The following is a 27,471-nucleotide window of genomic DNA, read 5'->3' as shown; positions in this document are numbered from 1 at the left end:
GTAGCCTCCTTATTACTGCTCCTGTCCTCTACCCTGAATGTTTCTGGCAGCAAGTTTCCTGCATTGTCTTTCTGTGGTGAGGAAACTTCTGCAACTCCTTTCTGAGCTGCTCTTAATGTTGCCTTTTTGATCCAATGCCTCTGAGCCCTAAGCAGGCTGTTATTTCCACAGTGCAAACCACCCCCTATCCTGGAGGAAGGTGTGGGTTGGTACAAGTCCTGGTCATTGGCTGGATGCAGATGATGTTCTGGGCCCTGTGGGACACTGAAAACAGCTGGAAATCTCTCTGGAACTAGTGCCACATCACATTGGCATTGTCAGTGCTGTGATCAAATGTCACTTTCACAGTCAACCAAAGGCATAGCGAGGCTGTTTGCAAACTGACACCTACAGGAATCCATCTAACTCTCTGTGTCACAGAACACCTCTCTCCCCTTGCCCTGTATGCCCACGCTATCTCCTGCCCGGCTGCAGCAATACCCCCATGTTTCTCTCCTAGTGGCAGATTACCTTCACAGCCTGGGAGCCAGGAGTGGAGCCAAAGTGCAATGCTGCAGAACATGTGGCAGAGTGTCTGCGTATCAGGAACCATCAGGGAAAGTGAGGAAGGGCAATAAGAAAACTCAGTTTCTGCTGCCAATGCTAGCACTGGAGTCAGTCAAGGCCACAGGAAAGGCTGGGACTGGTGCTCTGTCTGGATTAGGGTTTGTGTGTTGCTGGGCCCCTGGGGTGTGGAAGGTCTGTGTGGCTGCTTAGACCTAATGCTCACACTGGCTGTCTTTGGCCTGGAGAAATGAGCCCAAACCAAGGACCTTGAATTTTGGAGAAGTTAAAATCTGAACAGCACAGCTTAGGGCCCCCGTCTAGCTGTGACACAGCATAGATCCCTCCTTGCAGAGGTTGTCCCAGGGGGAGCTGGAACCCTAGTCAGTTTGTATCTGTAACCAGTGCAACAGAAGGGAGAGATCCATATACTGTTTCAAGTCATGCTCAAGCAATGCTGAAATCCAGAGATAAAACATGAACACATTGGGCCAGTTTCATAAGAATGGCCGTACTGGGTAAGGGCAAAGGTCCATCCAGCCCAGTATCCTGTCTACCGACAGTGGCCAATGCCAGGTGCCCCAGAGGGAGTGAACCTAACAGGTAATGATCAAGTGATCTCTCTCCTGCCGTTCATCACCACCCTCTGACAAACAGAGGCTAGGGACACCATTCCTTACCCATCCTGGCTAATAGCCATTAATGGACTTGACTTCCATGAATTTATCCAGTTCTCTTTTAAACCCTGTTATAGCCCTAGCCTTCACAACTCCTCAGGCAAGGAGTTCCACAAGTTGACTCTACACTGTGTGAAGAAGAAATTCCTTTTGTTTTAAACCTGCTGCCCATTAATTTCATTTGGTGACCCATTGTTCTTATATTATGGGAACAAGTAAATAACTTTTCCTTATTCACTTTCTCCACGTCACTCATGATTTTATATAACTATCATATTTGCCATTAGTCTCTTTTCCAAGCTGAAAAATCCTAGCCTCTTTAATCTCTCCTGATATGGGACCCATTCCAAACTCTTAATCATTTTAGTTGCCCTTCTCTGAACCTTTCTAATGCCAGTATATCTTTTTTGAGATGAGGAGACCACATCTGTAAGCAGTATTCAAGATGTGGATGTACCATGGATTTATATAAGGGCAATAAGATATTCTCTGTCTTATTCTCTATCCTGTTTTTAATGATTCAGAACATCCTGTTTGCTTTTTTTACTGCTGCTGCACATTGCATGGATGTCTTCAGAGAACTATCCACAATGACTTCAAGATATTTTTCCTGATTAGTTGTAGCTAAATTATCCCCCATCATATTGTATGTATAGTTGGGGTTGTTTTTCCCAATGTGCATTACTTTACATTTATCTACATTAAATTTCATTTGCCATTTTGTTGCCCAATCACATAGTTTTGTGAGATCTTTTTGAAGTTCTTCACAGTCTGCTTTGGTCTTAACTATCTTGAGCAGTTTAGTATCATCTGTAAACTCTGTCACCTCACTTTTTACCCCTTTCTCCAGATCATTTATGAATAAGTTGAATAGGATTAGTCCTAGGACTGACCCTTGGGGAACACCATTAGTTACCCCTCTCCATTCTGAAAATTTACCATTTATTCCTACCCTTTGTTCCCTGTCTTTTAACCAGTTCTCAATCCATGAAAAGATCTTCCCTCAGTCTTATCCCATGACAATTTAATTTACATAAGAGCCTTTGGTGAGGGACCTTGTCAAAGGCCTTCTGGAACTCTAAGTACACTATGTCCACAAGATCCCCCTTGTTCACATGTTTGACCCCTCCAAAGAACTCTAATAGATGAATAAGACGTGATTTCCCTTTACAGAAACCATGTTGACTTTTGCCCAATAAGTTTTCTTCTATGTGTCTGACAATTTTGTTCTTTATGATTGTTTCAACTAATTTGCCCCGTATTACGTTAGACTTACCTGTCTGTAATTGCCAGGATCACCTCTAGAGCCATTTTTAAATATTGGTGTTACATTAGCTATCTTCCAGTCATTGGGTACAGAAGCTGATTTAAAGGACAGGTTACAAACCATAGTTAGCAGTTCTGCAATTTCACATTTGAGTTTCTTCAGAACTCTTGGGTGAATGCCATCTGGTCCCAGTGACTTGTTACTGTTAAGTTTATCAATTAATTCGAAAACCACCTCTTGTGACATCTCAATTTGTGACAATTCCTCAGATTTGTCACCTACAAAAGCCAGCTAAGGTTTGGGAATCTCCCTAACATCCTCAGCCATGAAGACTGAAGCAAAGAATTCATTTAGTTTCTCTGCAATGACTTTATCATCTTTCACTTCTGATATTTTTCCGCTGGCTTCAATGGAGTTTACACCAGAGCCTAATTTGGCCAAGGAACTGAAGTGATTGCATAGTAGAGAAATCTAGGAATATAAAATCAGGGGAGTGGTATGCAGTGATCCTTCAATCCTGTTAGTTTCAAGGCAGTATATGACACACGGCAAGTTTGGTGTCCTCAGGTCTCTCTAGTGAATGCTTGTCTGTGTTACAAAACAGCTCAGCTCAGGCCATTATGGTTGGTGGTCTGGCCCATGACAAGGAATTGTAGGGTAGGAGTGCTGCCCAGTGTGACTGAGGTGGCTTCACACCAATGCAATGTGTGGAGAAGCTTGGGTTATGTCTTACCCCCATGACACTCATCGTACCGTTCACCGGGGACTCAATATGACACTGCAGAGCAGCTCTACCTTGGTGTACAAGAGCAATACACTGACCTGTTTAAAAAAGCATTGCCAAAAGCATTGAGTTTCCTGAAGGGTTTTTTCGGATCCACCACCAGTGCATTACCAGGAATGATACCCTCCACGTCCCCCTGCATCACTGCGATGAAGGAGTCAGTCGTAGGCTCTGGTCCAATTCTCATCCCTGGGAAATCCTGTTCCAGCAGGTACCTTTGAGAGAGAAAACAGGGCATGATGATGCGTGAGATCTGAGCTGTTGAATTCCTATCAGAGCTGCTGCTGAGGTGCACGGTGCAGCCTCTTGAGACTATTTTTAGCACTGGAAATCTGCAAATGCAATGGTAGGTTTTCACTTGGGATCTCAGAGCTACAGCTGCCTCAGCATAATCAGATGAAGAAACTGAGAGAATGTCAGATGCTGTGAAGAGATTCTCATCATTATTGGTCATTCTGTAAGTTTGTGTCACAACCCTTAGAAGTTTAGAACTGATCTGTTTCTTTATCCAAGAAAAGTGCAAACTGCCCCCATTCATTGCAAGCGGGGCTGTTAACTCTGAAACCTAACATTCAATATTAACATTACTTCACTGCTGATCATTTTAGCAGAAATGTTCAGCTAATGGGCTCAGCCCACAATCCAGAATGGCTTCTCAGATGCTGAAAGCCACAACTATCCCATACTTTGCTGTCAAAATCTCTCTTCCCTTCCTCCATGACAGCTTCTACTATGCAATTCTTGTTACAATAGCACACTGAACATTAAAAGGATAGGGGGCAGTGTTACAAAACCTCTGTAGAGGGGAGGTAAGTCAGTTTACTTACCAATTCTGTGCTACAGAACATTCCTCAATAAAACCTTCAGGTTTTTTTTAACGTAGACAAAGCCGGAACACTGCAAAAATTAGGGCAAGTTTGTCACAGTATATGGGGCATTGATTATAAGGCTGCTGGTGAATACAGGGCTGCACATACTAACTTGGCATTGCCTAGTTTGTGAGTACTGGATTGCTACAGGTAATACAGTGCTGGACTGTGCACATTTAGTTTAATATTGTATTGATCATCAAAGCCGGGTAGCTGGTACTTTGTTTTTTCCCATTGCTTAAAGCACACCATTGAACCTTGTCATGAGGTGGGGAAAATACATGTTGTATGGACTTTGCAAGTCAATACAGGGAAAAAATAGGCTGCATTTTGAGATTACTGTCTTTAACAGCTAGTGGAGAGACGAGGAGGGGGAGGTTATAGCTTTTCACAGCTATGTTGTTTTAATATGGGATGAGTTTTATGAAGATGGGTGATACTGGGCATGCCACCATAATCCATCCTCCATGTGAGGGTCTATGGGCCAATCGTTTGGGTGAATTCTCATCTTCTCATCACCTTAATGAATGTCATCTCATCCAGCAAAACCATATAGACATATTAGGAATGGCAACTTTTATGCTCATCTGGATACACTGTACTCCTGGGACCTGGGCTGGAGCTGCATTTTCCACTCTCGCTGAGCAAGGAGGAGCTACACTACAGATGAATATAAGATTTAAAAGCCAATTGAAAGGCCATGTGGCAAGGAAGCATGCAAGATTGATGGCTATTGATCCTGTAAGGGATTAATTAACAAATAGTGCCGTGACAGCAGCGTTAACTCTAGCGGTGAGCCTCCAGTTTCCAGCAGGAGCAGGTCTTGCCCTGCTTCTCCTATCACAATCATTTTGTCTTGCATGCCTTTCATCCCAGTGCTTTTGAAGCTCTGTATGGACTAGAAAGATTCACCTACTGCTGAAAGATAAGGAGCTTTAGGGTGAAATGTGGAAACTGCTTAACCGTTCCCAGCAACACTAAATAATTTAGGACAGGAAGAGAAGAAAATACAACAGCCCAATACCTCCTAGATGAGGCTACCTGAAATTCCTGAGCAGTTGACTATTGTAGAGGTTCTCAAACTTCTCCAGAACAGTAGAACCTCAGAGTTACGAACACTTCGGGAATGGAGGTTGTTCGTAACTCTGAACAAAATGTTAGGGTTGCTCTTTCAAAAGTTTACAGCTGAACGTTGCCTCAATACAGCTTTGAAACGTTACTCTGCAGAAGAAAAATGCTGCTTTTAACCAATTTAAATTAAACAAGCACAGAAAGTTTCCTTACCTTGTCAAAAAAATGAAACTTTCCCTTTATTTTTTAGCAATTTACATTTAACACAGTGTATTTGTATTTGCCTTTTTTCTTTTTTTATCTCCGCTGCTGCCTGATTGCATACTTCCAGTTCCAAATAAGGTGTGTGGTTGACCGGTCAATTCGTAACTCTGAGGTTCTACTGTAGATGGGCCACATCTTAACAGAGAGATTATCTCACGGGCTCAGCTCCCCTCTCATTCATGATTGTATAAGCCACCTCCCTTCCTGATCATGATCACAGAGGTTCTCTGTGGCAGTTATAGCAGCTCTTTATGTACAAGAATATTAGTAAAACATACATCCATGTTTTCCTATCTCTACTGGGATTTAGCAACACTAGATGACCAGCCAACTTTCTACCATCAAGTGCTTCATGGACCTGGATTCAGTTCCTTGGGCCTATCTTTCTGCGTAGGAAGGGCTAGTTCACTTCCTGGAAAGCTCATTTTTGGAAGCTGTACTGATGGATTCTAGAAACTGAACATAGACTTTCCGTGCGGCAGTGCAGAACTCTAGCCCCTAGACCAGATGTAGGCAACCTATGGCACATTGCCAAAGGCGGCAGACAAGCTGATTTTCAGTGGCACTCAAACTGCCCAGGTCCCAGCCGCCAGTCCGGAGGGCTCTGCATTTTAATTTAATTGAAGCTTCTTAAACATTTTAAAAAACCTTATTTACTTTACATACAACAATAGTTTAGTTATATATTATAGACTTAAAGAAAGAGACCTTCTAAAAATGTTAAAATGTATTACTGGCATGTGAAACCTTAAATTAGAGTGAATAAATGAAGACTCGGCACACACTTCTGAAAGGTTGCTGACCCCTGCTCTAGACCAATAGCATAGCCCTAAGATACTTTTGTTTCTATTGGCTTTCCTCTAATCTTTTTGCAATGTTTTTTATCTGAGCCAATATACACAAAAGTTCTCTCCACACAGATCTAGATTGAATCCACAGAGTTAGATATTTTAGAATTCCTACTTTAAAATGCGATAGGAAAATAGATATTATAGTCTGAGGAGATAAAGGCATAAAGAGGAGTTAGGTGCCTTTTGAAGACCTCCACCATGACCTTTAACTTTGCAATAAAATCATTTTTACATTTCTTTCTGTGATGCACAAGCACCATGACAACATGCAACTATTCTGTGAATACAGACTTTAAAAAAGCCTCTGGTTTCACCTTTGTTATAGACAAGACCTCTAAGAAAGAAGCAGCAAATAATGATCCTCTTCTACTTGGAATGGATGAATTTTATCACATCCTCACTCATCTAGTAACCCCCTCAACTGTTTTTGTTTATTATATAAAACACTTTAAAAACTCCCAAGAACTCAAACAGATACAAAAGGAGTTACAAGTTAAAGCTAATTGATGTGCAACAAAGTGGTATGAAATCAAACTGATGAAGTGGATTCTAAGATACTTAAGAATTTACACTGCACAGGGAGAACTCTCTGGGAGATTTGGGCGCATTGTATAGCAGGTAACTACTGAACAAGCGTTCTTCTATGCTGTGGGCAAACACAAGGTGATCTATTGAAGTGCTGCGTACACTTGTCTGATGGTCAGTGAAGCAAGGGGCCTGCGCTGAAAGAAGAAAACCAAAACACACTTGTGGGAGTGGGGGTGGTGGGAATTCTATAAATACACAGGCACAGTGAATGTAATGGCTTGTAAAAGGTGCTGGGTGACAGCACCAGTGTTCTCTACCCCTTAAGACTGGGCAGCTGCAATGCAAGCTTCAACCAGCAGCCACTGTGCCTTAACCCTCAGCAGTGAGACCCCCTGCTAGGGATAAAAGGGAAGACAAATCTCCACTGTCCAGTGGTCTATCAGGTCCAGACTGTCTTGGCAGTCTCTCCAAGGCATGCTTGCAGGCTCCTCTGTTCTAACCCCAGGACACAGCTGCCTCCTGCTAGAAAGGACAGAAGTGCTGATTTTCATGCAAGGATAGGGTGACCAGACAGCAAGGGTGAAAAATCGGGACATGGAGTGGGGGGCAATAGGAGCCTATATAAGAAAAATACCCCCAAATTGGGACTATCCCTGTAAAATCGGGACATCTGGTCACTCTATGCAAGGATGCTGCAGGATGTGTATGGGGAGGGGAGGGTTGCTTTAGCGATGAGTCAGGCAGGATGCTGTGGTGAGGCAGAAATGATGTAGTGGTTGTAGAGGGGAGGCAGGGAGCAGTGGCTGGAGGGGCAGCTTGGAACTGGCTTGGGGAGCAGAGCATGAGAATGTTTGGAGTGAGGAGATGGCTGCATCAAAGGCAACTTGTGCTGACCGACAGCAGGGCTCTAGCCCCTTGTTTATTTTATTAACGAGGAGGCTGGACCCAAGCCAGAGCTGTTTTTAGCAGAGACTACAGCTCACTAATTAATTAAAATTGTAACATCCTGTCCTGCCGTCCCCACCCCAAGCAGGAAACATAAAAGGTAATAATGTTGCAGAGCCAGACTCTGATGGGATCCTGCCATCACTGCTAACATCAGACTGGGCTGCTAGTGGTTAAAGGAAGCATTTTTAACTTCCCAGGTAAAAGTGCCAGCTCACGGCATCTCTTCGGGCACGTATGCCCTTTCTGTGGATCTGGAAATTCTGCCAAGACTACCTTGGGAGGGAATGGGAGGAGTGAGTGATGGGAGAGTTGAAATGTACAAGCTGAAATTCAGGACAGTACATCTTTCACCTAGCAAAATAAGGCTCAGTCCCCTGCGTCTCCAAAGGCAGACAAGAGAACAGTCTGATTCCACCAAAACCAAAGGGAGCAGTTCAGTCTCACTTCACCGACTTCCAAACATGCAGCAAGCCTCCCCCCTGCCGGGCCGCTAGAAATATTTCACAGTTGACCTTGATTGTCTTGTTTCTACCCCCACCTCCAGATACAGCAGGAGTCTGATCACAAGATGCTGCCGCTTAGCCCTTGAGAGAGAGAGACCCCCTTTAACATTTCATCTGGATCTAAACCTTGAATATAGATGGCCCCCTTCAGCTTTCAGGGAGGAGGCTTGGGGTGCAAACCCAAATTTTGTGGCTTAGGTCCTGTTTGTCACTGGGAGCTCCTTAAATCAGTGCTCTGAGACTCAATGGTCAGGTATCTGAGTTTTATTGATCATATTTGCACAGCACAACAGGACTGAGTAATCTCTCCAACCGTACCCTGAAGCACAAAGATAAGAAGGATTCTCTGGGGGGAGCCTGTCCTTTCATTGTTCCAGAGTTCCGCTCAAAAATCTGGAGGGGAATGTCCCCAGGATGGGTCAGAGCCATTGCTAGTTTCATCCTAATGCTGAGGCAGAGGAGTTGTCTCTTACTTCTCTGTTGTTGTGGTTAGTCTGGATAAAAGCATCAGAAGCTATCTGGACCCACAGGGTCTGCAAGCTCGGGCTGGAAACCTCTAAAAAGCTTCCTGGCATTTCCTGCTTCCGACAGGCTGGAACTACCTGGAGACCAGCCTCTTACGTTATTTTATGGTTTTGTATCCAGTCCCAGCACCCCTACATCCCCCGAATTACACCCACCACCCATTGGCACATGTAGAGGGACAGACACACTTCAAAAGGCCCACTCATCCTCCTGGTGGAGCTGCTGCCGAGAAGAAACAGGCTGGCCTCTTCTGCTCTGCCAGGACTCCCAAATGTGTTCATCACATCTGTGTCCACAGCAGGAGCAGAAAGCAGAGCAGCCAGGCATGGGGTAACTAAGGAGAACTTGCTGCTTCAGGAGAGAAAGCCGACTCACCAAACAAGTGCATCAATCCAAGAGGTGAGGGATGCTACCTCCCCAGGCCACTAATTATGCCATAGCGATTGTGGAGTCTCACTTGTGTCACCTGGGTGTACTCACCTAGTGAGCAGCCCAGCTCTCAGGCCTGGAGAGAAGAGAGGAATTGAGTGAGAGAGGGGATCTAGGAGGGAAGGTGGGTAGGTGGTGGTGAGTCTTGTGCTGCTGGGGTTAGTGATGGAAGTAGGAGACAGTGTGGGGGGAAGCCAGTGGGGGCTGCAGAGACAAGGGAGGAAGCACTGGGTATATATGGGAGCTGAGAGGCAAAGAGGGAGTGGATGTGCAGGCAGCGAGCTTAGAAGGGAAGAATTAATGACCTCCCCAAAGCTGCAGTCAGCTACACTCTGAAGTGTGGCTGAGGATGAAAATGAGGAGGGATCCAGCATGTGATCCCCACCACACCTTTCAGATCTTCCAAGAAGTCCAAAGCAGAGTTTAAGAACAAAGATTCAGGTCAGGTGTGTGGAGGAGAGGAGGGCAGGGTTAGCTCCGCCAGTCTGGCTTCACTTTATGCAGGGCAATTCCCTCCCCGCACCCAACCCACCTTTAAAAATAATTTCACGAGACCAAGCAAGATCCCTGCACTGTCTGCTTTCTAGCACACAGGGGCCATGCACCAGCCAGGTGGCTGGCTGGGCATTGCAAATTCATTCTGTGTCTCGCTCTTGGTTACAGCACTAGATTGCAGGAATATTAGAACAGGTAAAAATGCCAGCATCCCACAAGGTTGTTCAGGCACAGCCAGTTTCACTGGCCCTTTCCTATTCTCCCCACACTCCTGTTTAAATGTTGGTACAAAGTAAAGCTTCCTCCCAGGTAGATAAAGGGCTGGCCTCACCTCTAGCTTACTGTGGTTTTATGCCCGTGTTACTCCTTTGATTTCAATGCAGTTACCCCAGCATCACACTAGAGATACTCAGTAGTGAATCTGACCCAAGATATTCATCTTGTGAATCCAGAGAGGAAATGGAGAAGGTGCAGCCCAAGTATGATCTGAGGAGAGAGGATACTGGGAGCTGACCTGGGGTTAGTATCATTGCTGAGGTATATATGTGGTGCATCTGAATTGACCTGCAATCAAGACCAGCTTATCCTGAGATTGTGAATATGTTTAACCCTCCCTCTGCTGGTCTTCCACCAGAGCTGCTATCTGCCATTAACCTTCCACTGAAATCAGTTCACCTTTAGGATGTACCGGACACCTGCAGCAGCACAGTCAGTACATAGGTGCCAGATGGATCTGAAACAGGTAGGAGGGGCTGCTTTTAGGGCCTTGAAGTTTGACCTTCCTTTTTCACCCCCACCGCCTCACCCTCCCACCCTTCTTCATAGGGGCACCCCAGGGCACTATACAAAGAAAAAACAATCCTAAAATAATGTAAAAATTATAAATCCCAAAGAACCCACAATAAGTTTTATCCAGGACTTGTCAGTTGAGAAATCAATGAATTCCTAGAGAGAGAAATGTCCACTGTTCCACCACCTTCCAAAAGCCAGAGGGATATTCAATAGAAAGGCCACATTAGGGGTCACGCTTACCATGCACCGAAGCATAAATGTTTTGCAAACCTAATAAAAAAGTGTCAATGCATCTTATTTCTTGTGGGTGATGCCCTAACTCTCCAGCACTTTTGCTGTGGGTCATTTGGTCCTGATCTGAGTAGTGTGCATTCCTGCCATGTTAGAATTTGACTTATCCATTATTTTAAAGAAACAGCTCTGATAAGTTCCTATGAAGCAGTCTTTTTGTAAGTCATTGGTGGCTGGCACCACAGGAGATGAATGAAAGAGAACCAGGGCTGCTCTTGCCCTCAAACATAAGCAAAAGAATACAATTGGCCAAAACCTGCCCTAGGAGAGACACGTACCACCCCTATTGACAGTGATGGGAATTGTATGTGTATCAGACAGCAAAACTGGCTGCTTCCACCCCATCAAAACTTTCCACCTCTCAAATAAATAGGTTAAGTTATTACCTGATAAAGGTGGTCTTCCCAGTGGAATACTGCCCCACCAGCAGCACCATTGGCTTATTATCAAAGTCAGCATCTTCCAGGGCTGGCGAATGAAACTCGTGGAATTTGTAGTAGTCTTCCAAAGGGAGCAGCTTGGTTTTGTAGAGCTTTTTGAGACCCTCGCTCACCGTCTGGAACACTTCAGGGTCTTTCCTCCTCCTGTCATCGGTACCCAACCAGCTGAACATGCTGGAATGGCCGGAGAGGGGACTACCTTTCAGTGCTCTCTCCTTTTCAGTCAAGCTTGGTCTTCAAAGCACAGAGCAGAAGAGGTATATAGCTCAGCTGGAGCTCTTTCTGGGGAGGGTTCCAGGCAGCAATTCCTAAATTTAGTCTCTGTATATTTGTTTATGTTAAAGCAGCAAATTTCTGTTTATCTCCAGAGGTTGCTGGTTATCCTCTCGGAAACAGCATTCTCTGTAATGCAAAGCAAGACACTAGGGCAGGATGCAGTGGAGAGGGGGGGATGAAATACCCGTAGCGGCTGCAAAACAACGTCCTTTTTCTTGCATCAATGGAAGATGAGATGACTCCCCTTGATTTCCTCCAGGATCTCTTGTTATCCACAACTGGAGTTTTGATTGTTTTGTTGTTTTAAATCTGCAATAGGTAGGCTTTTTTAAGCATTTGCATAAAAACTCATCTTGAATTGCAATTATAATGCAAAATGAACCCCCCCCCCCGCCCAGTTTGCGAGGCAGTTAAAAGCTAAACTTCATTCACTCTCTCCTTTCAGATCGTAGAAGTGGGACTGAGGCGCCGATTTGCTCCCGGAGGGTGCATACTGCAGCTCTGGAGAAGAGGTGGCTGACTCACAACAGCATCCTCCCCTGGTGCTGCAGCTGGGGTTTAAATGCCAGCCTTTCAGGAAATTGACAAGCGACGGAAGTCATCAGCTCCTGGCAAGGTCTGGCCGTTCTCGCGGGCAGGGTGAGGCTGAGCAGGGAAGCACCATGTTTGGAGGAGGAGCTGGCTTTGCTCCTGCTCAGGGTTTGCTGGGCATGGTCAGATTGCAAGCTGCGATCAAGCAATAAGTCATCTCTGGGGTGGGAGAGGATCAGGACACAGCGCCCTCTGGAGGGAGACGCAAGGATCTCGATTAGCAGATTACACATAGACACGGTTTATTGATTTAAAATACTTCGTTTTTCATTTTTAATCTGGCATACATTGGCATAGCTCCACTGACTGCAAAAGTGATGTGACGAGGCAGGTCTGGTTAGAATCTGGACTGTAATGTATGTGTATTATGGTGCTTGTCATCCCAAAGAATCTAGAATGACAGAGCTCTTTAACTGTATATCTACTTGCGTGAGAGAGAAGCCTTAGGATCTTTCATACTGCCCCCAAAATGTAGCTCAGTTCTGACCCATAGGAATGATCTCTGGGGTCGAGAAGGTAGTTCAGTTTCAAAGGCCTCTTTGGGCTTTGATGTCTTCGCAGAGCCTGCCAGCAAGGTTGTATTGTGGTGGATTTCATTTTTATATGTAAAAAAAATAGGAGTAGTTGTGGCACCTTAGAGACTAACAAATTTATTTGAGCATAAGCTTTTGTGGGCTACAGCCCACTTCATCGGATGCATAGACTGGAACATACAGCAAGAAGATATTTATACATACAGAGAACATGAAAAAGTGAAAGTAGCCATACCAACTGTAAGAGGCCAATAAATTGAGATGAGCTGTCATCAGAAGGAGAAAAAAAGGCTTTTGAAGTAAAAATCGAGATGACCAGTAGAAGGTGTGAGGATACTTAACATGGAGAAATAGACTGGCGTAATGGACCAACCATTCCCAGTCTTTGTTCAAACCTAAATTAATTGTATCTAATTTGCATATCAGCTGCATATCAGTGCTCTGGTGCCAAGATAGGGACATGGGTTCCATCTATCACTCCACCACAGTTAGGGAATCCCATTGCAGCAAAGTCATCCACTATGACCTGCACATTTCCCAGAGTCACTGCCCTTGATATCAGCAGATCTTTTATTGCGTGGGCTACTTGGATCACAGCAACCCCCATAGTAGATTTGCCCACTCCAAATTGATGCTCGACTGACCAATAGCTATCTGGCATTGCAAGCTTCCACAGGGCTGTCGCCACTCGCTTCTCAACTGTGAGGGCTGCTCTTATATTGCTATTCTGGGTGCTTCAGGGCAGGGGAAAGCAAGTCACAAGGTTCCATGAAAGTACCCTTACGCATGCGAAAGTTTCAAAGCCACTGGGAATTGTCCCAGACCTGCAACACTATGCGATCCCACCAGTCTGTGTTTGTTTCCTGGGCCCAGAATCAGCGTTCCACCGCATGAACCTGCCCCATTAACATTATGATGTGCACAGTGCCAGGGCCCGTACTTTGCGAGAAGTCTATGTCCATGTCTATGTCCTCATCACTCTTGTCACCGCCCTGCCGTCGCCTCCTCGCCTAGTTTTGCTTTGGCAGGTTCTGGCTCTGCATATACTCCAGGATACTGCGCATGGTGTTTACAGTGCTCATAATTGCTGCGGTGATCTGAGTGGGCTCCATGATCCCAGTGCTATGGCGTCTGGGCTGAAAAAAGGCGCGAAACAATTGTCTGTTGTGACGGAAGGCAGGGTGACTGACGACATGGCTTACAGGGAATTACAGTCCACAAAGGGGGTGGCTTTGCATCAGTGAGAAACACAAACAACTGTCACACAGAATGGCCCCCTCAAGGATCGAACTCAAACCCCTGGGTTTAGCAGGCCGTTGATTTCACGGAGGGAGGGAGGGAGGAAGCAAATTAATACAAAACAAATTGAGTCTATTTCTTATTTTGATCCACTCCATCTATCTTTTACATCTTTAGGGTGGCAGCAGACGGTGCACTTCGACAGCTAGTCATCATCAGTTCCTGGGTGCTCGGCAGAAGATGCTGCATTATAACTGCTAGCTGTCATCATCCTGGGTGCTTGGCAGAAGATGGGAATGACCTGGCTGAGTCACTCCCATGTCTGCCCAGGCGCCCCTGACCGTTCTTACCGAGGTAGGTTAAAAGAGCACCCAGGAATATGACAATGATGGCTATTGATCGTAATGCATCATCTGCAGCATTGAAAAGTACCGCTTTCAGTTTATGTACTCGCTGGCTTGGTGCTCCGGTGATATGCAGCTGCTGAACTTGAAACATCAACGTGGGATGGCCGGGAAAGGTACATGACGCTCGCGTCTTCAGGAACTCTGGTCTGTTTCAAAAGCTGCAGGAAGAGACTTTCTTGAAAATGACCATTGGGGATGTTGAAATGCTTATAGTTATCCTTGGGGACCCAGCCTACCCCTTGATGCCATGGCTCATGAAGCCATACGGAGGCAGCCTGGACAGTAGTCAAGAGCTGTTCAACTATAGGCTGAGCAAGTGCAGAATGGTGGTAGAATGTGCATTTGGACATTTAAAAGCACGTTAGTGCACGTTACTGACTTGGATAGACCTCAGCGAAAGCAATATTCCCATTGTTATTACTGCTTGCTGTGTGCTCCACAATATCTGTGAGAGTAAGGGGGAGACGTTTATGGTGGGGTGGGAGGTTGAGGCAAATCACCTGGCCACTGATTATGCACAGTCAGACACCAGGGCGGTTAGAAGAGCACAGCAGGATGCGCTGTGCATCAGAGAAACTTTGAAAACCAGTTTCACGACTGGCCAGGCTACAGTGTGAAAGTTCCGTTTGTTTCTCCTTGATGACCCTCCCCCTGGTTCACTCTACTTTCCTGTAAGCTAAACACCCTCCCCTCCCCACTTCGATCACTGCTTGCAGAGGCAATAAAGTCATTGTTGCTTCATATTTATGCATTCTTTATTAATTAATCACACAAATAGGGGGATAACTGCCAAGGTAGCCTGGAAGGGGTGGAGGCGGAGGGAAGGACAAGGCAACACTGAACTTTAAAACTTAAACTTAAAAACTTTAAAACTTTTTGAGGGCCAGCCTTCTGTTGCTTGGGAAATCCTCTGGGGTGGAGTGGCTGGGTGGCCGGAGGCCAGGGCAGATTAATCATTAAACATGCTTGCTTTTAAACCTTGTGTAATATTTACAAAGGTACACTCACCAGAGGTCCCTTCTCCACCTACAGGGTCCGTGAGCATGCCTTGGGTGGGTTCGGGGGGTACTGGCTCCAGGTCCAGGTGAAAAACATATCTTGGCTGTTGGGAAAACCGGTGTCTCTGCTTCCTTGCTGTGAGCTATCTTCAATCTCTTCATCATCATCTTCCTCCTCCCCCAAACCCGCTTCCTTGTTGCGTGATTCTCCATTGACGGAGTCAAAGCACAGGGTTGGGGTAGTGGTGGCTGCACCCCCTAGCATGGCATGCCGCTCAGCGTAGAAGCAGCATGTCTGTGGCTCTGCCCTGGACCTTCCGTTTGCCTCTCTGGTTTTGTGAGAGGCTTGCCTTAGCTCCTTAATTTTCACGCGGCACTGCTGCGCATCCCTGTTATGGTCTCTGTCCTTCATGCCCTTTGAGACTTTTTCTAATGTTTTGGCATTTCGTTTACTGCAACGGAGTTCAGCTAGCATGGATTCGTCTCCTCTTATGGTGAGAAGATCTCATACTTCCCGTTCAGTCCATGCTGGAGCTCTTTTGCGATTCTGGGACTCCATCATGGTCACCTCTGTTGATGAGATCTGCACTCACCTGCACCTTGCCATGCTGGCTAGACAGGAAATGAGTTTCAAAAGTTTGTGGGCCTTTTCCTGTCTACCTGGCCAGTGCATCTGAGTTGAGAGTGTTGTCCAGAGCAGTCACAATGGAGCACTCTGGGATAGCTCCCAGAGGCCAATACTGTCGAATTGCATCCACACTACCCCAAATTCGACCCAGCGAAGCCGATTTCAGCACTAATTCCCTCATTAGAGGTGGAGTAAAGAAATCAATTTAAAGAGCCCTTTAAGTCAGAAAAAAGAGCTTTGTCGTGTGGATGGGTCCAGGCTTAAATTGAAGTAACACTGCTAAATTCGACGTAAAATCGTAGTGTAGACCAGGCCTCTGTTAAATTCTGCTTCTGGTATTATTACATCTTACCAACCTAAATTTCCCTTGCTGTTTCAAATGGATATTGTTTTCTTTGTTTCCTGTTTAAACCTGTTCCTTGTGTTGATGTTAAACAGCTACAAGGCTCCACTCCAGGGTGGATATATTTTAGTGCTGGGTGAAGTGATCATTATTTGTATGTATCCTTTGTCTATCCCACAGGAACATACATCTAATATCCATGAGATTAGTGGGTGAAAAATGCTAGGAAAATACTAATTCTTTGGGTCTAACAGCCACTATGATTATCTCTATTTCTGTCTTAAAAGTATAGACATTAAATAATGGCCACAAACTTTGTGTCATTAAATTTGTCAGGTAGCTGGACATATCATACCTCAGGAGATTAAACACACTGGAAGTCAAGCATTTGGTATTCTGTCCCCGGCTTGACCCCCCTGGCTCCTTCGTAGTACATGGAGGCTTGGCCAGGTGGCTCTGTGCGCTACCCCGTCCACAGGTGCACCCCGCAGCTCCCATTGGCCGCGGTTCCCAGCCAATGGGAGCTTCAGGGCTGGCGCCTGGCCGCACCTCAGAGCTGGAGAGGGGACATGCTTCTGGGAGCTGCTTGTGGTAGGTGCTGCCCAGAGCCTGCACCCTGAGGCTTTCAGTGCCCCAATCTCCTGCCACAGTCCTGATCCCCCTCCTGCCCTCTGAAGTCCTCAATCCCAGTCCAGAGTCCCCTCTTGCACCCCAAGCCCCTCATCCCCAGCCTCACCTCAGAGCCCATGCCCCCAGCCAGAGCCCTCACCCCCTCCCCATGCCCCAACAGCCTGCCCCATCCCAGAACCCCCTCCCACCCTCTGAACCCATTGGTCCCAGCCCGCAGCACCCTCCTGCACCCCAAACCACTCATTACTAGCCGTACCCCAGAGCCCACACCCCCAGTTGGAGCCCTCACACTCCTCCCCATACCCCAACTCTCTGCCCCAGCCCTGATTTCCCCCTCCAATCCTCTGAACCTCTTGGTCCCAGCCTGGAACCCACGACTGCACCCAAAACCCCTCATCCCCAGCCCCACCCCAGAGCCCTCACCACCTGCATCCCAACCTGGAGCCCCATCCTGCACCCTGAACTCCTCATTTCTGGCCCCACCCCAGAGCCCACACCCCAAGTGAGAGCCCTCACCCCCTCCTGCACTCCTGCCCCCAATTTCCTGAGCATTCATGGCTCACCATACAATTTCCATACCCCAATGTGGCCCTCAGGCCAAAAAGTTTGCCCACCCCTGGTCTGGTGGATAGAGTTTGAGACTAGGAGACAGGAGACGTGTTTTATTTCTGGCTCTGCCACTGACTTGCTTGTGTGATCTTGGGCAATTCACTTTACCGCTCTGTGCCTTGGTTTCCCCTCCAAGTTTGTGTGTTTAGATTGTAAATTCATTAGGTCAGGGACTGTCTCTCTCTGTGTTTGTACAGCACCAAGCACAGTGAGTCCCTGATTTCTAATGGCCCCATAGGTGCTTTACATAACACAAATTGTAGTAATAATTACAATATTTTGCTCAAACAGCTCTACACAAACACTACCTCATCTTTCTGGAAGTGGTGTCAATATAAAAGCCTGTTCTCTTTCCTACTTCCCAGGCAGTGGAGCAGCTTGGCGAAATACTGCTTGTCCAAGGTATTTGGTTTAGCCTGCTTGAAAACTGACAGATAAATACAGCTGCCATATAAAACCAGTCATATGATCAACCTTTGTGGGCTATCTGTAACTGTTATTGATACCTCTCTTTATATACCTAGTGAATTTTGCATTGTACAGTCACGTTATTTTAATAGGAATATGTCCTTAAAAATGCTGCACTATCAGGCTTTCATGGCAGCTTGACACATTAAAGTGACTAGGCAGTGTCTGAAACTAAAAGCTATACAGTGGCAAAAAAATGTTATAACTGTTGTTGTTAACAGGGTTAGTGTGGCTAAGTGGCTCCAAAATAGAGCTGGACAGGAACTGGAATTTCCATTTTTTCAGGATATTCAGTGATTTCAACTTTTGGTTTTGTTCTGAATTGGGACAACTAGAAAGAATTTGGAAAATTCCCACAAAATGAATTTTTTTTCAGAAAATATTTTGGGTTATTCAAAACTAAAAATTTATTTTGAAACAAAAAAATCAAAATGTTCCATTCTGAAAATGTCAAATGAAAATATTATGTTATCAAAATGCTTTTTTCATTTTTGTCCAAAGTGAAATTTCATTGAAATTGACACATTTCCATGAATAAATTCAGTTTCAACAATACAGCATTTTCCAATGGAAAAACAATCTATAGAAAAGTTTTCAGTCAGCTCTACTTCCAGGCTTTGTTATTCTGCACTGTGCAATACAATCTGCCTCTAACGAACAATATGCTCTTTTAAAATGTACATTGTCCCCAATAGCTTTGATGTTGATGAAAACGATACTGTTAAGGGAACTTTAATAAATATTAAAAGAGAGAGCAACAGAGTTATTGCAGAGTATTTACTGAGATTATTAGTATAAATTGATCAATACAATGAAGCCAGATTTTGCTCTGTTACCCAGGTGTAAATCCACATAAGTACATTGAAGTCAGCAGTCTGTAACAGAATTACACTGGCTTTACTCTGATGTATCAGAGCAGAATCGAGCTCACAGCTTTTATTGTGGGTGTTTTTACTTATTGGATTGATGTTCACTTTTAACCATTACTATAGCTGGTCAGAACAATTCCATCTAAATATTTAAAAAACAAAAACAACTTCATACGTTTTGTTTTTGTTTTTCTGCCCAGTCCTAACTAACCACAAGAGAGAGTCTAGTTAAAAATGCATACAAAACAAATTAAAGTGATCTATTAAGAGACTAGTCATCCAGGTATAACATATTATGTACATACAGTATTTGCAGAACCTTAAGATGATAACATTACCTGCCTAGGGCTGGTCAGAGGTTTGACCTACTTCACTAGTATCTTGAACTGTAGTCAAGACATGAAATATGCCTTTTTTCAGTTCATGTTTAGTATAGCTGAAAAGATCTGACAATCTTCCAAATAAGGAGAATGTGAACATGTCATCTGCTAGTATTATTAGGAAAGTCAAGGTAGAAAATTTGGTTGAACTGTGCTTATCCGATACTGAACGAAGTTTCCAATCCTGCAACTGTCAGTGTCTGTGAGCCATGAATTACAGGACAGGGGTTCAAGACTTTTGTTGTGAAAGTTAAGCTAACTAACCACTATAGCTGAGAAGTAGTCAGACACTTAGAAAAGGAGTTTTATATTAACCACTAAGCTGATCACAAATGTCACGGGCCAAACAATAAGAAACAAAATGCACATCCTTAACTTTTATGAACTGAATGTTCGCCAGTTTGGGGTCTTCATTTCAGCAAAATGAGCCCACAGCCTCACAATTTTTTCAGACATTTTTCAAAGGTGTCTACCCCCCAATCTTTACAAAGGTTAAAAAAAAATGACTTACTTGCTAACTCCTTCCAGGGGGGAGACAGTCTGTTTAGATGGTCTCTCAAAGTCTCCTTACCCTGTGGAAAGTAGAATGGATTGAAAAATAAGGCAGGAAAAAAGTGAGAAAAATGTCAGAATAATTTTTGTTTCATTTTCCCACCTATTCATTGAAAAGTTTAATCCAGTTTTTATTGTTTACTGTTGTTAATCTTTTGAAACAGGGCATTTTCAGATGTGATTATGTGTTCAGGTTAGTCATATGGCTAGGAAAAATTATATAAAAAATGTGTAAAAATAATTTTTGAGAATGCCTTATTTTAAAAAAGATTTTAAAATTGATAAAAATTTCCAAAAAACAATGAGATTTCATTAAAAATGTCAGTGTTGAGAACAGGGCAGTTTTCAATAAAATGGTTTGATCAGTACTAGTGGTAAGGTCACAATTTATATACTCTCCTAGAAACCCACTAGTCAGTCCATGTTGTGTCGTGTCCCAGATACAGAGGGGATGTCGGTCTATTACAGCGCCCAGCTGCTGAGGTTCATTTTTCAGATCAAGCTGTAGCAGCTGATGCTTTTAGCTCTATAGGTCCCTGGTTCAATCTCTCCTGTCAAGATGATGACCGTCACAGAAATGGGGAAGCTGTCTAGGTTTGCTAGATAAGGTACTTGTTTGTATGAAGAAGGGTGGTGGAATCAGGCCCTTAGTGTTCTTAATCTAATAACACCCACATTCCTGTAAAATAGGAAGGAGGTGAATCTTGGGGTTAAAGACAACATTGTCGAGATTCAGCTAGTTTCACCTAAGGTCACGTCGATGCACAGTGTTGATGACACAGTGTTTTGGGATTTTGTTTTTTGTCTGCTTCCCTGTTGTATTGGAAGGTGTGTCTTCTGTTGACTCCATCTGAGGTCAAGGTAAGGTGAGCAAGGCACCTCGCTTTGAAAACAAATGGTGATTCAGTAAGTCCCATAAACTCCTGGCTTTTTGTCTCTTTTCCAGGAGGTTTGAGGAAGGAATATATTCAGAAAAAACCCACTTCCTAGCAGAACAGTCACAGAGGCATTGCGGCCTGTTCATTACTAAGCATAAATGCCTAATGAAAAGTGTCAAAGAGTTTAGGTAGCAATGGGTGCAGAATGAGCAGGGGCTAGGCAAGGGTGCTGGAACAATTTGTATAGTGGGGGTGCTGAGAGCCATTGAACCAAATGTAAACCCTGTATATAATGGTGTGTTACTTCAAGCCAGGCGGTGTGGCAGCACCCTTACTTCCAGCACTTCTGGGGCTAGGTGGGAGGTGAGGGGTAATAGGGTTCCCCAATGTTAAACCAGTCATTAATTTAATATATATGGGAAGGAGAGTTTCCCTTGCTGCATTTTTACCTATGGATCAAGCCTCTCAATATCCCAGTATTGGGAGTAATTGAGGGAGAAACATAAAGTATCTGAGGTGGAATGGAAGAGAAGACGCGATGAGGGCAATAGATGGAAGAGAGGGAGATTTCTGAGCTGCAGTGGAGAGACAGAAGAAATGTGTGTCTAAGTGGGGACAATTTCCTTTTAGGGTGTCTAGTGCCCACATAGCAAATGTCCCTCTATCCTTTCTCTCTCCACTGCTCTGCCCTTCTACTGTCTCACTCTATTGTTCCATATGTTCCTACATCCTCTTTGCTTCAGGTGGAGGAGGTTTCTTCTTCCCACCTGTCAAGACAACACATTTCTAAAGCACCAAGGAAACCCTGAGCAGCCTATTTTCTCTTGCAGAGATTGTCCTGTCTGGCTAGGAATTAATATTGCATTCAATGGTATATTCATATGATAAATAATTGAATTATAATTCATTTTTTTAAAACAGAGCAATAAAAAGACTGGTAAGATAAGATGGTTTAATACTTGTAAAGAGACAATTTGTAGCTATGATAATCTCAGCCCAGCTTCTACTGGCTTGATTTGCAGGAGACTTCTATTGGAACAGCTGTCTAGATTATCAGTATGAACATTGGCTACCATAATATGCTGGATACGTGCACTGCAGCATGTGGATAAATAACTGTTAACTGATAAAGTCAAGGATTTGTAGTTGGCAAATAAAGCTAGATGGCCTCTTCCTGCTTGTTAATATCTTAGTATCACTTATATTATGATGGGTGCAAAGACCCCATTGTGCTAGACACTGTACATACACAAGTGTGAGAGAGCCCCTGCCCCAAGAGCTTACAATCTGAATAGCTATGTATTATTAACCCTGTTTTACACAGGGGTGTCAGAGGCACAGTGACATTGAGGTACTTGCCAAAGGTCTCACACAGTGAGTTTGCCAAAGACTCAGATCACCTGAGCTCCATGCAGCAAGACAGACCCTCTTTTAGCCACAAGACCATCCTTTCTGTCTAGAGAGCTGACAGGGTTTGACCATAGCTATTGAATAATTCTGATGATTTGTATGGTGGTACCAGAAGATCATATCCCTGGAATTTCCATTTTTTCAGAAACCGCACTTGTCTTAATCATCAATGTAACACAATTCTAAACACTGTACAGGCTCAATCCACTCTGAGCTGGATTCCTTTCTTGAAATCAAATGAAAAATGCATGTGGACGAAGTCAAATAAATCCACCCATCATGCATTATCAGCGGGATGTGAACAGTGTCACCTGTTTCATCTTTGAGATTCTGTAGAAAAGCAACTTTACAAACAAGGAAACTGCCTTCCATTTAAAGAATGAATGTGTTAGTTTCTGGTAAAGGTGACGAACTGACGTGTTCTTTCACGTCCACCAGCGGGACCAGGACATTGCCTCCTGGGCAGGTCTCCAGAAAATGCCTATTATTGCTCAATACCACTAAACCTATTTTCTTTCCCCTCTCTTATGCTTGATAGGTGGAAACTACATGTCAGATTTGCATAGACAGGATATACCACATGCATATATATACAGTGTATATATGTAAAACAGGTGCCATTGGAGTGTTGTTGACAGTGGAATGTTACTGTTTCTTGTGAGGAAGCAAAGCCACCTCGAAGAAGGTAGGACATTTAAACTGTAAGTGGTAGTTGGAGTGATTTGGTGCTGAAGTTCAGAGGATGTCTGGTGCCTGCATGCACTTATGAAGATTAGGATTTTCCAAGTGGAGGAGAGGCACGCGGCTGGTGCTGCTGTAGTTACTTTTCTTTTATCATGCTTGTAGTTACTTTTCTTTTATCATGCTTCTTTTAGCAGCTCAAATGGGCATATTTGCAACATGTTGCGACTAGCTGTACTGAACAGAGAAGCTGCTGCTGTTCTTTGCTCTTTAATGGGAGATGGGAAAGAAAGAGAAGTCGGGGTATTTTCATATCGGATCATTTCAAACAAGAGAACAGATGCAATCAATGTTAGATTAACAACTAGACTGACTTGATCAAATGATCTGGGTTCCACACATCAAAGGCTCTTGCCCACCAAATTCCTGGGAATTGGGCTGGGGGACAAGGAGATGACTAATGTACACCTTGTGCACACTTCCATTTCAAGATCAAGAGCTATACATTTCGGGGACATTAGGCTACATTTGGCCACAATCCATGTTGCAGAGATTAGAAGGGCCCATTGACTACATTGGAATTATATGTGCTCGGCACCTCTGATAATCACAACAGTTATTAAGGTGCCTAAATATGGATTCAGGTGCTTAACTACGAGCACTGCAGGCCAGATCTTCTGCAGGTGTAAATGGCTTATTGTCATGGGTTTCCATGGGGCTCAGGTGGCATCTGATGATCTGAATGGTAATTTGAAAATTTCAGTCAAGGTGCTTAAAAGCTGCTATGAGAATCCCAGCATGTAGACCAGGGGTCAGCAACCTTTCAGGAGTGGTTGCCGAGTCTTCATTTATTCACTCTAATTTAAGGTTTTGCATGCCAGTAGTAGATTTTAACATTTTCAGAAGGTCTCTTTCTATAAGTCTATAATATAGAATGAAACTATTATTGTATGTAAAGTAAATAAGGTTTTTTAAAATATTTAAGAAGCTCCATTTAAAATTAAAATGCAGAGCCCTCCAGACTGATGGCCAGGACCCGGGCAGTGTGAGTGGCACTGAAAATCAGCTCACATGCCGCCTTTGGCACGTGCGCCATAGGTTGCCTACCCTGATCTAGACTGATAGGCTGAGATTTTCAGAACTGTTCAGGCAGTTCAGCCAGGCATCTTTTATTAAGATCAATAGAAGTCTATGGCCAAATCCCTGGCACTACTTTGAAAATCTCAACATTGACAGATATCACTGTTAACCCTTTAGGGAAATGGTTTAAGCACTGAGGATTTGGAGGAAGGGCTTTAACCTTGTAGTGCTTCAATTCACTTAAACAAAAGGCAGTGATTCTTTTCAGAATAACTTTATTTGTTAAAATGTATTTAAAATAATGGCAACCAGGATTAGAGTTTTGGTGCCAAAATACTCATGCACTTGTGTAATCAAAGATTGGATGCTGTGCTGTCTTCACAATGTATTATTGTGCGCTTGCAAGTTTTACCAAAGCCTAGGAAACTCAGCTTTGTTGTGAGGTTTCCAGATTGATTACTGGTGTTTTGTTTTCATACCTAACATTCTGCTACGACGAATGACCAGCTATAAAAGATAGGACTATTGCATTGTCCACTAAATTCACCTTTTAGCACAGAGGCGGTTGTTACACTCCTAACAGCTACAGACTTAGGAGCAGAGCCAGTGTAAAGACTTGAATGGAGCAAGACTGGTTTACATCAGTTGAGGATCTTGCCCCTGAAAACAACCTGCTTCAGGATTTGCTGGCATAAGTGCACTCACAGGGCAAAGAGGAAGAGAGAGGCTTTCAGAGAGTTACTTTATACACTGACTGCTTTTACTACATGCAAAATCTTTGTCTGTGGGTCGTTGAGACACTCATTCCCAGCGACTGGCAGCTTCAGAGCATCTAACAGTGTGAGAAAGGTCAGGTGAGGTCACATACTGCTAATCTGTAGTGCTGAGGTGTAAGTCAGATGACACACTGCTTCCAGTAGTAAACATACCAGAGGGAGATGTGAAAAGAGAACAGGGCCAGATCTAGCCAGCCTTCTCATTCACAGCTTTCAGTTAAAGCACTTATCCTCTGTCTGTTACCCACAGCTGCTTGTCGTTAGAAACAACACTTACTGAAAAGGAAGACACATACCATATTCCGCCCCCAGTACAGGAGGTGGCTTAAGTAGTGTATGCTCAGAGCCACATTCAGTAACATTACTGACGGACATACATGCAGGCTTCTGTATATACTGTATTTTGCACATCTTCAGCCCCTTCCACCCAAGGCTCTGAGACTGTTGGGAAAGAAGAAGATTAAAACAAGTGGGGAAAGGATCCTGTAGCCATCTGAGTAATAATTGCCCATGACCTAAGTAATTAGGTGTTGCATTACTTTTAATTTACATGGCATCTGTCATCCAAAGATCTCAAAGCAATTTGGCAAAGATGCTCAAAATTAGGTGCCTACAATTAGATTCCTAGGGGGAAATTTTCAAAGGTACGCAAGTAGGGTGACCCGACATCCCAATAAAATTGGGTCTGTTCTGATATTTGAGTGGTTGTCCTGCACCCCGACTGATCTTTGGTCAGGATGCAATTTGTCCCAGTATTTCGCTCCACCGGCAGCATTGGGGTTTTTTTTTGGGGGGGGGGGGGATGTCCGCCAGCTGCACTCGGCTTTTTTTTTCCTGTCCCCTCTCCCTCGATGTGTCCCAATATTTTCTTCATCTCACCTGGCCACCCTATGTGCAAGGTATTTAGGAACACAAATGTCATTGACTTTCAGTGAGTCCTACTGGAGTCACTAGGAGTAGCTGGATCAGCAGATTTGAAAATTTAGGCCATTTATTTAGGCACCTAAATGTGGATCTAGGAGTCTAATTTTAGGCCCCCTTTTTGAATGTCTTAGCTTTTATAATTAATACGCTTCAAAACATGCCTGTAAAATGTGGATATTTTACAAATGTAATGAATTGATAAACTGAGGCACAGAGAAGGGTAGGGCTGCAAATGACTTAATATAGCATTGTGGGGCTCTGGACATCTGAAAAATCAGACCTCATGTTTCAGCTCCTTGGTGGGTGTAACTCAACATAGCTCCACTGAAGTCAATGGCTGGTAATCACAACACAAGAAAAATCCTATAACACTTAAAATAAAAGAGGCCTCTCTTTTCACCTCAGGTCCTTTGGCACTAGCCACACAAACTGCAGCCTCTGGGTCACATTCTCCCCTCTATTCTTTGTGTTAAAACTCCTGTCTGTGCCAGTGGAATGAAGGTAGAATATAGCACTTTGGCTGGCTTCTGAATCTTGAGGCGCTATCAATGGGGAAAGCAGCTCAACTTGAGTTCCTTGATGAGAGCCACATTTGAGCCTGTAATGCCTGATTCCAAGTGAGTACAATTTCTGAGGTTACTGTGATGCAATGAAATTTAATTTTGCAGAGTATCTGTTGCAGAAGAGCCTCCCAAATGCTCACCCTCTCATTACTGCCTGGGAGCTACTTTTCTTTCACAACAAATTCATTTTTTCAGTCTATACTGTAGTAGCATAACCAGGGTCCCTTAGGAACTTCCTGGTTATCACTAAGATGTGCACCTGGGCTGTGTGGAAATTCCCAGTCACAGCAGGAATAGAACTCGGATTCTCTTGCTCCATGCACAGGGGACGCTGCCACTTAAGCTAAAGGATGTTGTTCTGTTAGCTTTTAGCATGGCTGCTAAAGGAAATCCAACAGGCATGCGGCATAAAAAATATGTGCAAGATCATTATTATCACTTGTGATGTGGCTCACAGCAGATAAGAGGAGAGGAGAAATTCTTGTCTTGACTTGAATGTAAACGGAAGAGAAACCTCAGTGTGATTTCTATAGTGGGTGTGTTGCATTCAGCAGGGTGGAATGGCTATTAGAATAGGAGGATTTACCATCTGACAAAACTTAGAAAGGGGAAGAAAACTCAGCAGAGGATATCCAAAAGCAGATTATGAGTAATGGCTTTCTGTTTTCTTTAGCTGGTATTATTCTTTGATTTGTTGTTGTACAGTAAATGGTTCTTGTATAAAGAGATTTTTAAGATTGATAGCTAGCAACATTATATGTTGGCATGGAACAACCTACTCCTAGGTCTTCATTTAGTTATGCCACCAGAGATGGGCATTTTGTTAGTAATGTCTGCATGACTCCAGGTGACTAGAATAGAGGTGTTACTAAGATTGTGGCATGATAGGGAAAGGTCTTAGAAGGGATTTAGAATAGTCTACTGCACTGGGGAGGTAATATGGGGAGAGTCTCAGAATATCCTTGTGTGTTGCTTAAAATCAAGGTCTTGCATTTAAGGCCCAATTCAATGTCCACTGAAGTCAATGAGAGTCCTTCCTTTGACTTCAAAGTGCGTTGGATCAGGTCTACAGAGTTGAAGCCTCAGATATCACAGTGTTGGGTGCAATGGTAGAACCTATGCTAGTCAGATGGTAAGATGCCCACTCTGCTTTTGAGAGTCATCCCTCCCTGCTGGTTATTCTTGAAAAATGCACTAACCAGTTATGACTAAACTTGCTTGTTACAATTACTTTAACAGCCAGGAACTCTACTGAAGGAGACACTTTTCCACACAAGGAAGGTCGAGAGAGTCCTGTGGCATTGTGTGGTGACAAGACCCCTAAAGAGTCACTAGCAGGGAATTTCTCCTACCACCACC

General features: G+C 44.1%; 1 protein-coding gene across 2 annotated transcripts in view; it reads right to left on the bottom strand.

Moving 5' to 3' along the window:
* The window catches only part of EHD3 (EH domain containing 3), a 36,145-nt gene extending 23,916 nt beyond the window's left edge, over window positions 1–12,229 (bottom strand). The window contains exons 1-2 of one of the 2 annotated variants that reach the window (XM_030557365.1): window positions 11,224–12,229; window positions 3,310–3,486 (exon numbers count right to left, since the gene is read on the bottom strand). In XM_030557365.1, the coding sequence (XP_030413225.1) occupies window positions 3,310–3,486; window positions 11,224–11,450 (404 nt within the window). In that variant the 5' untranslated portion in view covers window positions 11,451–12,229. The remainder of the gene's footprint in view (window positions 1–3,309; window positions 3,487–11,223) is intronic. The other variant, XM_030557366.1, reaches the window with a different exon arrangement.
* Window positions 12,230–27,471: the final 15,242 nt, after the last annotated feature.

Source organism: Gopherus evgoodei, chromosome 3, assembly GCF_007399415.2.
Source record: "Gopherus evgoodei ecotype Sinaloan lineage chromosome 3, rGopEvg1_v1.p, whole genome shotgun sequence".
Classification (NCBI taxonomy): Eukaryota; Metazoa; Chordata; order Testudines; family Testudinidae; genus Gopherus; species Gopherus evgoodei.
This window is presented reverse-complemented; position numbering and strand designations above follow the sequence as displayed.